Source organism: Lynx canadensis, chromosome F2 (assembly GCF_007474595.2).
Source record: "Lynx canadensis isolate LIC74 chromosome F2, mLynCan4.pri.v2, whole genome shotgun sequence".
Classification (NCBI taxonomy): domain Eukaryota; kingdom Metazoa; phylum Chordata; class Mammalia; order Carnivora; family Felidae; genus Lynx; species Lynx canadensis.
This window is the reverse complement of record NC_044320.2, coordinates 384,214-394,945: the sequence shown is the minus strand read 5'-3', so window position 1 is coordinate 394,945 and position 10,732 is coordinate 384,214. Positions and strand designations below refer to the sequence as shown.

The following is a 10,732-nucleotide window of genomic DNA, read 5'->3' as shown; positions in this document are numbered from 1 at the left end:
CGAAGCCGCCGCGGCCACCGACCCCGGCGCGGCCGCCATCTTTGTTTTCGCTGCTCGTTCCCCCTGCCGCCGCCACCGCCCCCTCGGTCTCCCTGTCACGTGAGCCGTGCGGGGCCAATGGGAGAGCCGCCCAGGGCTAGATGGCACGTCAGCCAGACCCAATGGGCGCGCAGGGACGCCCGAGGGCCCGCCCCTGCAGAAAGTAGGCAGGAAGAGGGCGGGGCCCAGGGCGACCTGCGGAGGGGCGCGCGCTCGGGGCAGGGAGATCCTAGGGTTGGGGGCGTGCGCGCCGCTTCCGGTCCGTCTAGGGTGCGGCCCACTAGCCGAGGCCACCCGGTTGGTGGGCATCCCTGGACCGCCACGTTGGGATGTGCTTGCGCTTTTGTCCCCCAACACTCATGCTTGCGTGCAAGAATCTCTGGCCTGGCTCGCTGGAGTGAAAAACCCCGTCGGCCACTCAGGTCCTTCTTGTGTGGGACCAGGTGTGCTTCCACAGGAAGCACGCATAGAATAGATGCAAGCATAGAATATCTCGAGAAAGGACTCTGGACCCCGAATCTAACCCACTGTTCTGCCCAAACCCATTTCCTAACCCTGGGGTTAGGAGCTGAGGAGGGGTCCATTGAGAAAAGTGAGGGTCTTGGGAAATCAGGACCTGCCTTACACAGGCGAGCGGGCAGATGAGTACATGTCAAGTCAGCTGAGTGGGATTGTGCAGTTCTGAGGACAGCTGTAATACAGCTGTAATACAGCCCTTCCCTGCCCCCACCCCAACAGGCAGCCCGTGAAGGTCACTGTCCCAGAGTGCCACCTGCCAGGTTGTACCAAGGATATTCAGAACTCTACTATGTCCCAAGAGAGCAAGGGCCCAGAAGTAGGTCTTCTCAATCTAGGGGCCCTCCCGACAAAGGTGACAGCAGGAGGTCAGGCTGGGTGATGCCCCAGGGCTAGTTCCAGGGCAGCCCCTTTCTTTGCACAGGGAAACCAGTTGCTGCCCTGGAGCTTTAGAAAACTCACTGGAGGACCCCTCCCTCGATCCCTTTCAAGAATGGGCAGATTCCATATTCCTGCTGAATCCCTAAGGTTTATTGGAGACCAAGCCTCTCTCTGAATCCAAAACCATGGCCTGCCCGACATCAGGCCCCAAAACGTGCCTGGGGCCCCATCTCCTTAATTCTTGTCTAGGTGAGTCCCCAAACTCAGCCAGAGGAGGGACAGTGCCCAGACTCTGTCTCCTGGCCAAGGCATCCATCACCGTGCAGCAAGCTCTCTTTGGGAGGCAAGAGAGTCCGTCCTTAGGGGAGGAGGCCCATAGGAGCAGGCCTGTGGGAGGGGAAGGCGGTAGCCAGGGCTGAAGCCCCACCTTGCTGTCTGCAAACATCACTCCCACTGCAGGCGCTGTGTGTGCAGGGCTCGGTGGTAGGCCCAACTGCCTGCAGCCAGGGCACAGCGACAGACATCCTCCTTTGGAAGCAGCAGAACTTTGTCCTCCTCCAGCCGGCTCAGGAGGCCTGCAGCCCCCAACATTGCGCCCCCCCACATTCCATAAGTGTTGGTCGTGAAAACAGCCACAATGAGGATCGTCACTGCAACCACCAGCACCACTGCCTGACCAGCTACAGAACGGCCCTCAGCACCAAGGTGGTCACCAGCCACTGCCAGCACCATTCCTCCTCCCAGGAGTAGGTTGGCAGAGGAGCGGTCCCCATTCACCCAGTGGAAATCGAAGGCCAGAAGGGGCAGGCCGATGACAGTGGCCACCCAGGCTCCAGCAAGACAGTCTTCATCTGTGCCCAGCCCTGGGGCCAGCAAGGTGGCAGAGGCCAAGGCCTGGAGCAGGAAGCCAGCAGCGGCCCCTCGACTTGCCTGTCAGCACAAGGATAGGAGGAGATGGGGGGGGGGGGCAGGTAGCCAGGACTTCCCTTTAAGGAGGGAAGAGTGTGGAAGTCTCATGCAACCCTGGCCCCCACAGTCAACCTCCCACCACCCTTTCCCTGATCCGGGTAAATGGACCTGATCCAGGTCATTGCAATCTGGGAGTGGGATACACCCCTGCCTGGCCCCAGTGTACTCACCTGGGCAGTGCTCACCGCTGCGTGCAGAGACACCACTCCCAGCGCTAGGTGGGACAGGGTCGTGCTCCACTCACTCCACGGCTTGGGGGCCATGCCACCTCGGGTGGTAGTAAATGTGAAACAAGAAGGGGATCTTCAACTTTGGATTGGAAGAAAACGCAGAAGCCGGCGACCAGGAGCCCTAAGCGAGACTCTCCAGGACTACCAGTTTCCAGAGCCCCATTTCTAAATATTGGGAAAGGCTCACCCGAAACTTTCCAGAGCCCTGGGGCCACTGGACACAATTGTGGGGAGGAAGAACCTAATTTGGCTGGGAAAAGAAGGGAAAAAGCGGCGCAGGGCCTGACCTGGTTAGACGTGAGTTCTGGGGCCCTGGAATCCAAGTCGGGGTGCCAGACCTTGGGGAGAGTTGCGCGCAGGCCCACTCGGCCTGGTCTCTGCGCTCTGGGAAGCGCCGTTTTCAGAACCTGGCCTGGAAGGAGCTAGGGCGCAGGCCGTCAGCGGTGGCTGAGCTGCGAGGCCCCACCCCAGGGGCGAGCTGTAGATTGGCGTCGCCCGCCACCCTGCCACCCTGCCACCCGCCGGCTACCGCCGGGTCTCCGGCTTCCTCCCGGCGCTGTCCGGGCGCGAACCAACGAGAGGAGCGGAGGCTAGAGCGGCGGGTGGGGGGGGGGGCGGGGCCTGGACGAAGAGGACGTTCTAGGACAGCAAGAAGAGGTTGTCAGGGCGGAGAGGCGACTAGGAGGAGGCCGCTCTGTACCACGGCCCGGGTGCGATAGCCAAGTGGTTTGGAGGGACTCTGTGGTGAGGGGAGGAGCTGTGAAGGGATGGGCCCGAGAAAGGGGAGGGTCGTGGGCGGAGCCTTGAGGGGAGGGGATTGGCTGTGAGCGGTATGGGCGGAGCTGGGAGGGGAGGGATGAGTGGGGAGGGGCTGTGAAGAGATCTGGGCGGGACTGGGGCGGAGCTATGAGGAAGGGGTTACGTGGGGAGGGGCTCTTGGATTCCCCGGGGCTGATGGCTCTAAGGGGCGAGAGCTGTGGGGGCCTCCGCCGAGGCTTAGGAAGGATTCCGAGGAGGGGGTGTGTGGAGGCCGTGGGCGCTTTCAGCCCCGGGTCTCCGTGAAGTGGGAGTGGGAGGCGCGGGGCAGGTGTCCGGGTGCAGCCCCGGGGGCCCCTGTTTCTGGCATCCCCTTTCCTCGCGCGCGCGTCCTCCACCCGCGGGAGCGGGGCCGTGGGGGCGGCCGTCTCGAGCATGCGCACCGGCTTTGCACCGCGCGGGCGCGGAGTCGGGGCGCCGGGACGCGGGGCGGCGCGAAGCGGGGCCCTCTGCCGCCCCGCGCTCCCATGTACGCCTTCTACTCGCTGCTCATCTACATCTTCTACAGCCTCTTCCGTAGGGATGGCGGGGCTGCGGTGGCCAGCGACCCCGGGGACCCCGCCCAGGTGAGCGGAGCCGGCGCTGCACAGCCCGCGACCCCCGTCTCGAGAGCGGGTTTTGCGGGCCCGCGCAGCGTACGTTCCCAGGGCGCCGACGCTGGGGAGGAGGGCCGTGCCGAGGACCCCGTCTCTGTTCTGGTGTTGGAAGCGGAGACCTCAGCCGCAACTCCCTTGGCCAGGTTCCTGGGGGGAAAGAGCCCCACAGGCTGCCTACCCACTCCTTTGGGGTCTCGCTGCTCCCTCCCTAGAGTGCCGGTGGCAAGCCCGGGGGTCGCCGCCGCCCCGACCAGCCCACGGCAGAACTGTGGACCGAGCTGACAGGCCTGGTCGGTAGGTGCTGTCGGTGCATCGGGAGAGCTGCGTCCCCGGGACCGTGAGAAAACCCTGCCGTCGGAGAGAGGGAGGGGTGCCCGTGACCTCTTTGGGAGGGAGGAACACAGCTCGTGCCTTCTGGTGGCCTACCCTCCAACACGTGAACCGCAAGCCTCCCTTTCCCGCTATCAGGCCTCACAGGCTGCTCTGAGTCTGAGGATGGGCCGGAAGAGGGAGCCGAGGGCCGCTCTACCGAGGTCTCCCTGGAAGAGGCTCTCGTGCGTCTTGCTGAGTTCCTCTCCGTCCAGCTGGGGGCGGAAGAGAGCTGCCGGAACCCTGACCTGAGCAAGGTGAGCGGTTTGCCGAGCGTCCTTCCTCGGGAAACTCATACTCTATCCTTAGTCCTGGGTCTCCCCATGGCTGTCATCACCTCAGTCTCCTTCGCTCCGATTCTTATCTCCTTTACAGCCGAGCGATGTCCCCCCACTGTTGACGGTGACCGGTCAGCTCTTGGCCCTCCTGGCATGGATTCGGAGCCCCAGGGGGAGGCAGGCCCTGCCCCAGGGTATTCATCCAGCCTCGGAGGTGCAGCCTCCCACACCTGCTGGTGCGTAAGGAGTAGTGAGTTGAAAAGGGAGTGGAGGGAGTGAAGTCCAGCAGAAACTGAGTGGCTCGTTGTTCGGGGCCCATGCCCAGCCTTGCTCCCGAGGTGTCCCCTCCTTCAGGTTAGAGACCTGATCAGTCCTAACTGGGTCCACCCCACCCCAGGATCCCCACCTCAAGAAGAAAGCCCTTCCCTTTCACCAAGGGGTGAGGCCCAAGGGCAGAACCCTCCCCAGTTGGAGGAGGACCAGAGAGCTTGGCAGCGGCTGGAGCAGCTCATCCTTGGACAGGTGAGGGGCCCGGAAGGGCCCAGGACTGGGGTGGGAGGGAGTGGAAGGACATGCTCCACCCTGTGCCCCTCCCTCCTTCCCAGCTAGAGGAGCTGAAGCAGCAACTCGAACTGCAGGAAGAGGAGCTGGGCCGCTTGCGCCTGGGCGTGGTAAGGCTGCTGGGGGTGGGGCTCCAGGAGGGGGACACGAGAGGGGGCCCCAGCTTTCAGGTGAGTTAGAGGGCCTCTTTCTCCGCCAGGGGGCGACAGACTCAGAGAAAAGGGTTCAGCATCTAACCCTGGAGAATGAGGCTCTGAAACAGAGCCTGAGCCTCACTCGGGACCTTCTGCTGCACTGGGGCCCTGGCCCCTCCACCAGGGCCCCCCAGGTATCCTCCTTAGCTGCTACCATTTTTGCAGTCTGGGGCTCCTGAACACTTGGCTTCCTGCAACACTGCCCACGCTTCCTCAGGATCTAACGCTGCTGGAAGGGAGGCAGGGGGCAAAGTTGCCCCAACAAGGGACCAATGCCCATGGGAGAATACCTCGACCCTGTCCCATGGCTTTCCAAGTGATGGACCCCAGAAGAGCAGAGGGACTTGGGAAAAGGAGTCCTGTCTGGGGTTGGGAGACATGAATTCATGAGCAGCTCTGCCTGTCTGTTTGACTTCCCCATCCATGAAATGGGGCTGCTGGAGTGCCCCTCCCTGAGTTCCCTCCTGGCTCCATAGCTGACACAGCTCCCACCCTTCCCACAGGAGGAGGCAGAGGCATTGGTGGAGCTCCAGAGTCGGCTTCAGGAAGCCCAGGACACCACAGAAGCACTTCAGGTCCAGGTGGGCGCTGAGCCCAGGGGCCGGGAAGTCTTGGTGCACTGGGAGGGGGGTATCTGAGGCAGGGCCTGGTAAGTGCCTATTTCCTCAGTGACAGGGGTGGAATTGGGTGGGACAGCTGGGGGTGCAGGAGGTGCAGCTGCAGGGCCTTCGGGGGGCCCTTCGGCAGCTCCAGCAGGAGACTGAGCAGAACTGCAGACGGGAGCTGCAGCAGATGCTTGGGCAGCTGGCAGGTAAGGGCGGGGTCCAGAGGGCTCATGGGAAGGCCATGTGGTCTGGGCTTTCCCTCACAACAAACTCTCCCTGCCAGGACTTCGGGCACGTATGGCCAGTCTGCGACAGGGCTGTGGGGACCTCCGAGGACTGGTCAGCACATTTACCCAGAGCTGTCAGTGTTCGCTCAGTGAGGCCCGGGGCCAGGTCAGGACCATCTGCCCTCTCTCCAGAACATGCTCTCTGGGCAGCCCAGTCACTGTTCTTCCATGGGGAGCCCTTGTTCTTTCTTCCTTCCCAGCCCCCGGGAGCTGCCTGCTCTAATGGAGGTTGTAGGCTCTGGAACCAGAACAGCTTGTGATCTCACACACCCTGGGTGTGATCTCATTTCTGTCTGTGCAAACTGGGGGGACTGTAAACCCCTCATAAGATGGCCAACCCCAGAGGAGACAAAGGTCTTCCCTCCTGAGATTCTGAGTCTCCATCCTGGGCCCACTGTATGATGCCCCTAGGGGCTCAAAGCCACTGAAAGTTGTAGGTCACCACAGCTGGTGGTACCATATTGCCCTCAGCACCCGCCCCACCCCCAGTTCCTTTGCTGCCCCCACTTCCTCGCATCCCTATTCCACCAGGTATCCTGGGCCCTGGGGGCTCTGTCAGCTGGAGGGGCTGGGACTCAGCTCCCTGAGGAGCAGCAGGGGCCCCCAACTGGATGCCCGGGGCGGCTGCTGGAGCTCAAGGGTATGGCAGGCTTGGGAAGTGGAGGAGTGGGGCGGCAAGCTGGAGGAAGTGGAGCCTCTGCACGCTTCGGGGCGTGGGAGGCAGCCTACTGATCTGATCTCCATCCCAGGAAATATCCGTGTGCTGTGTCGACTGAGGCCAGGGACACCCTCCAGCCTGGTGAGCTTGGAGCCTGGCCCCAGCGGCACTGTCACCACCTGCTATCGAGGGCGCCAGCGTCGCTTCCGCCTGGACTGGGTCTTCTCTCCAGAGGCCAGCCAGGAGGAGGTGATGCTCCGCCCTTGCCCTGTGCTGACCTTCCCTCATGCTGCCCCAGAGTCCGAAGAGGCTTCGGGTTTCCCCTTTCATCTGGCTTCCCCAGTGGCTGGACTTCAGCGAAGGGAAGGGAGCAGGAAGATCTGGGAGGCAGGAATGACAACCTAGCTGGGTACCTCCTTTCCTTCCAGAAATTTCCATCTGCATCCCCCCACCAAGCTCTGCAGTTCCAGTGGAAACGAGCCTTTTCTGATTTAACAGGAAGGTCAACATTTTAAAAAGTAACTTTTTTACCAAGAAACTAAGGAAGATGAACTTGTCTGAGATGATGGTTACTGCTCATGCAGAGCTGGCTGCAGAGCACAGCTAGGGTGTTGCTGTGGTGGGGACACTGCTGTGACCTCCTTCCCCCTCTTCCAGCCCTGGGGGAGTGGGCCAGCTTTGAGGGTAGGCTCACCTCCTTGCCCTGTGGCCAAGAAGGCAGTGAGGGCGTAAGGGTGAGCAGGTGGTGTCCAGCCCCAGTGCTCTCCCACTGCCTGGTGCAGACCCTGCTTTCCTTCCCTCCTCCCCTTTCCTGCCAGGCCCGCCAGCCACCTGGCCTTCGCACACTCCCTGTCTCTGTCTACATGCTTCCCCATCAGAACTTCCAAAGCTCAGGAAATGGAGGCTCAGAGCTGGGAGGGGATTAGGGAAGGGGCAGCGCTAACAGATTCCAACCTGGCCTCACAGGGACACTGTGTGATGAGTATTTGGCAGGTGGTCAGGGCTCCCTCCCCCACTTCCTGGAGCACCACAGCTGTTTTTCACCTATTTCTCTATTTCACACACTTCCCCTGGCCTCAGCCTGCATCCCAAGCTTTAGCAGCCCTGTGCAGGCCCTCCTTGTCCGCTGCTTTCTGGGCAGCCCTCTGGACAGGGCTCTCCAGTTCAATGGGTCTGAATAAAGGAAACAAAGGCATCTCTCACTGGGCCCCCTCACCTGTGTTTCCCATCTCTGCAAGGGCACCACAGTCCCTCCATCACGGTTACCCCCAGTGCTTCCTTCCGTTCATGGAATCTTGGTGACCTCACTGGCAATTCTGGATTCTGCCCTCATTGTTGGCAGCCAACGCATGAGGCAGAACTCACAGGCTATTCAGTTGCCAGCCCCCCGGGCCACAAAGGCTGGCCATGTTGCTGCTCAAAAGGCTGCCGTTGGGGTCCGGTTGCCAACAGGATACAAGTCCCAGCCCCGCCTCCCCCTCAGCCGCCTCTCTGCACCCTTGCAAGGCCAGGGTTCCAGTGATCTTGGCTGGCCACCAACCTGCACACCTGTGGAGCCTTTCTGGGCTGATCATTTGTAAGCCAAATGCTGCTAGGCCTCTTGGTACATGCTCCCCTTTACTCCCTACAGCAGGTGCCACTATAGTCATCACCTTACAGAGGGAAAATCTTGGCCTGAAAGGACGATATGTGCTTTGCTTCCAATCACACCTGGGGTTTGAACCTGGCAGCCAAGCCCACCATTTGGGCTCTTGGCTGCTGCTCCCTGGGCCTCCCTAGTGGCCCTCAGAATTCCAGTGCCCTGCATCTCCTGTTTCTTCTTTTGTCACATCCCTTCCCTTCTTTGCCTGGCAAATTCTTGTTAAATGCCACCTTCTCCGGGGAGCGTCTTCTACCTGTTGGGAGATCCACACTTCCACCATGCTCCCCTAGGGCCAACCTCCCAGGGGAATCAAGCTTCCTTCCAACTGTGTCTCAGGTCCTGGGGCTTAGGATTCCTCCCACCCCTCCTACCCCTAGGTCTTCAGGGAGCTGGAGCCAGCCGTGCTGTCCTGCCTCCAAGGCTACAGTGTCTGCATTTTCACCTACGGTCAGACAGGGACAGGGAAGACCTACAGTATGGAGGTGGGAAGGGGGGGACCCTGGGTGGCTCCTGGGGCCAGGGGCTCGGATGGGAGCCTGATGTGGCACCCCACCCTGTGCCCAGGGCCCACCAGAGGACCCTGGCATAGCTCCTAGGGCACTGCAGTCACTGTTCCAGGAGATGGGGACTGAAGGGCAGCACCGTGTGACTCTCAGCATGGTGGAGATCTACAATGAGGCTGTCAGGTCAGGGCCTGCAGCGCCTCCTCCGCACCCTGTGCCCTGTCAGTGACCCTAGGACCCTCAGAAACCAAGCCCTTCTCTTTCTCTGCAGGGACCTGCTAGCCCCAGGGCCTCCTGAGCGCCTGGCCGTGAGGCAGGGCCCAGCAGGCCAGGGGGGCATTCAGGTGGCTGGCCTCACCTACTGGGACGTGCCCGACCTGGAGATGCTTCACCAGGTAAGGCTGCCCGGGTGGCATTGCACTCACCCCACCCCCACCCACCGCCTCCCCGCAGGCCTTCAGGGCCCCGCCTGTGCTCCCACCTGGGGACGCAGACCCGGCAGCAGGCAGGCCCTATCGCTCCGCCCTCCAGATGCTGAGCCTGGGGAGGAGCAACCGGGCCACCGCCGCCACCACCAAGAACCCGCACAGCTCACGGTCGCATGCCCTGGTCACACTGACACTGCGTACGGCGTCCCCACCGCGCGGTCCAGGCACCGCAGGTACCGCAGCGCGCGCCTGAGCCCTGCGGGGGGGCCTCGCAGCACCCGAAACCAGGGCTCCCTCCACGACGGGCTCGCTCGCCCCTGCAGGCACACTGCACCTGGTGGACCTGGCCGGATCGGAGCGTGCCTGGAAGGCAGGGGCGGCCGGCCCGTCGCGCGGAGACCGAGACGGCGCCCAGCGTCTGCGGGAGGCCCGGACTATCAACCGCTCGCTGCTGGCCCTGGGAGGCGTGATGGCCGCGCTGCGCGCCCGCCGGCCCCACGTGCCCTTCCGCGATTCGCAGCTCACGCGCCTGCTGCAGCCGGCGCTCGGGCCTGGCGCCACCGCGGTGCTGTTGTTGCAGGTGGGCGGCCGCAGGCGCGGGAGGGTGGTTTGCAAGCCCGGCGCCGCCCGCCCCGGGCCCGCCCACCAGCGCCGCTTCCCCGCAGATTTCCACGCGGCCCGAGGATCTCGGCGAGACCGTGTGCTCGCTCAAGTTCGCCGAGCGAGTGGGCCGAGTGGAGCTGGGGCCAGCCCGGCGCTGCAGGGCCCCGCGCTCCGGGACGCCCTCTTCGCTCAGCACCGACACGCCACTTACCGGGACCCCCTGCACTCCTACGCCGTCCCCCGGCAGCCCTCCGGGACCCGGCCCGGGCAGCGGCTCCAGCTCGGGCCTCGGGACCCAAAAGGACGCGCCCTTGTAGTTTAGCCCCCGGAGTTGGAGTCCGCCTCTGCCGGCAGAGGCAGCAAATCTCTTACGCCCTCACAACCTGATCTCTGGGGAGGCCCGCTGCCCACCCCCCCCCCCCCCCCCCCCCCCGAGTTGGCTCCCCTGCCCCCGCGAGGAGTATCAAGCCTAGGGGCGTGATTGGCCCTCCCTCCCCCAGGCCCTCAGTTTCCTCCTTATCACCATTTGCTGTTATCTCGGCCCACAGCAGGGGATGAGAGAGCCCTGGGAGGTAGACCCCCGACGACCAAGCGCTTACCCTCCAGATCACCACCCCATCACCAAAAATCAGGCTTGGCAGTAAAATGTTGTCTACTCCTTTACTGTTATCTTCCCCACTACCACCACCCAAAACGAGTAGGGTCTTGATTTCTTTTCCCCAAAAAGGTGCTACCTCATTCCCAGGCAGATGAGGGAGGACAGGACAGGCTGGAGCCACCATTAGGTTCTCCCTCCCCCAGCGTGGAGCCAGGGAGAGGAAGTGACACATGGTGATGGATGGATGGAAGGAAGGATGGACGGACAGAGAGGGTCAGAGAAAGTGGGATCAGGAAGGGGCTACTGCAAGCAAAGTCCCCCACTCTTTCCAGCCTTGCCTCTGGGGGTAGGAGAGGCATGATGGACCCTGGGGGCCAGGGTGGTGCCTAGCCAGACCACCACCTTTGTGGGGTAGTCCAATAAATATCGTGGATTCTCAGCATCGCTGGTGCCTGGTGT

The 10,732-nt window shown here is 62.7% G+C and overlaps 2 protein-coding genes across 3 annotated transcripts; one reads left to right on the top strand and one right to left on the bottom strand.

The window, feature by feature from the left end:
• Positions 1-1,064: 1,064 nt before the first annotated feature.
• CYHR1 (cysteine and histidine rich 1) lies at positions 1,065-2,866 on the bottom strand. The gene is made up of 2 exons (XM_030303670.1): positions 2,076-2,866; positions 1,065-1,866 (listed from the first exon to the last, which is right to left on the bottom strand). Exons 1-2 carry the CDS (start codon positions 2,166-2,168, stop codon positions 1,381-1,383), a joined length of 579 nt encoding a protein of 192 aa, XP_030159530.1. The 5' UTR covers positions 2,169-2,866; the 3' UTR covers positions 1,065-1,380.
• A 248-nt stretch (positions 2,867-3,114) lies between these two features.
• KIFC2 (kinesin family member C2) lies at positions 3,115-10,715 on the top strand. Of its 2 annotated transcripts, XM_030303571.1 has the most exons (19): positions 3,115-3,517; positions 3,760-3,841; positions 4,016-4,173; positions 4,292-4,430; positions 4,592-4,716; positions 4,800-4,865; positions 4,955-5,083; positions 5,453-5,530; positions 5,646-5,760; positions 5,838-5,947; positions 6,373-6,481; positions 6,591-6,748; positions 6,928-7,001; positions 8,519-8,588; positions 8,706-8,827; positions 8,916-9,039; positions 9,176-9,305; positions 9,396-9,652; positions 9,738-10,715. In XM_030303571.1, exons 1-19 carry the CDS (start codon positions 3,419-3,421, stop codon positions 9,990-9,992), a joined length of 2,400 nt encoding a protein of 799 aa, XP_030159431.1. In that variant the 5' UTR covers positions 3,115-3,418; the 3' UTR covers positions 9,993-10,715. The 2 variants fall into 2 exon arrangements, with proteins under 2 accessions (XP_030159431.1, XP_030159430.1); XM_030303570.2 differs by lacking the exon at positions 6,928-7,001 and having other exon boundaries at positions 3,344-3,517; positions 8,519-8,623.
• Positions 10,716-10,732: the final 17 nt, after the last annotated feature.

What these genes read in the sequence shown, in the direction of transcription:
- KIFC2 (XM_030303571.1), top strand. Translation starts at nt 3,419, where the DNA reads ATGTACGCCTTCTACTCGCTGCTCATCTACATCTTCTACAGCCTCTTC. An exon ending in CGAGCTGACAGGCCTGGTCG is followed by an intron (nt 3,842 to 4,015) that starts GTAGGTGCTGTC and finishes TCCCGCTATCAG; the next exon opens with GCCTCACAGGCTGCTCTGAG. An exon ending in GGAACCCTGACCTGAGCAAG is followed by an intron (nt 4,174 to 4,291) that starts GTGAGCGGTTTG and finishes TCTCCTTTACAG; the next exon opens with CCGAGCGATGTCCCCCCACT.
- CYHR1 (XM_030303670.1), bottom strand. Translation starts at nt 2,168, where the DNA reads ATGGCCCCCAAGCCGTGGAGTGAGTGGAGCACGACCCTGTCCCACCTA. An exon ending in CAGCGGTGAGCACTGCCCAG is followed by an intron (nt 1,867 to 2,075) that starts GTGAGTACACTG and finishes TTGTGCTGACAG; the next exon opens with GCAAGTCGAGGGGCCGCTGC.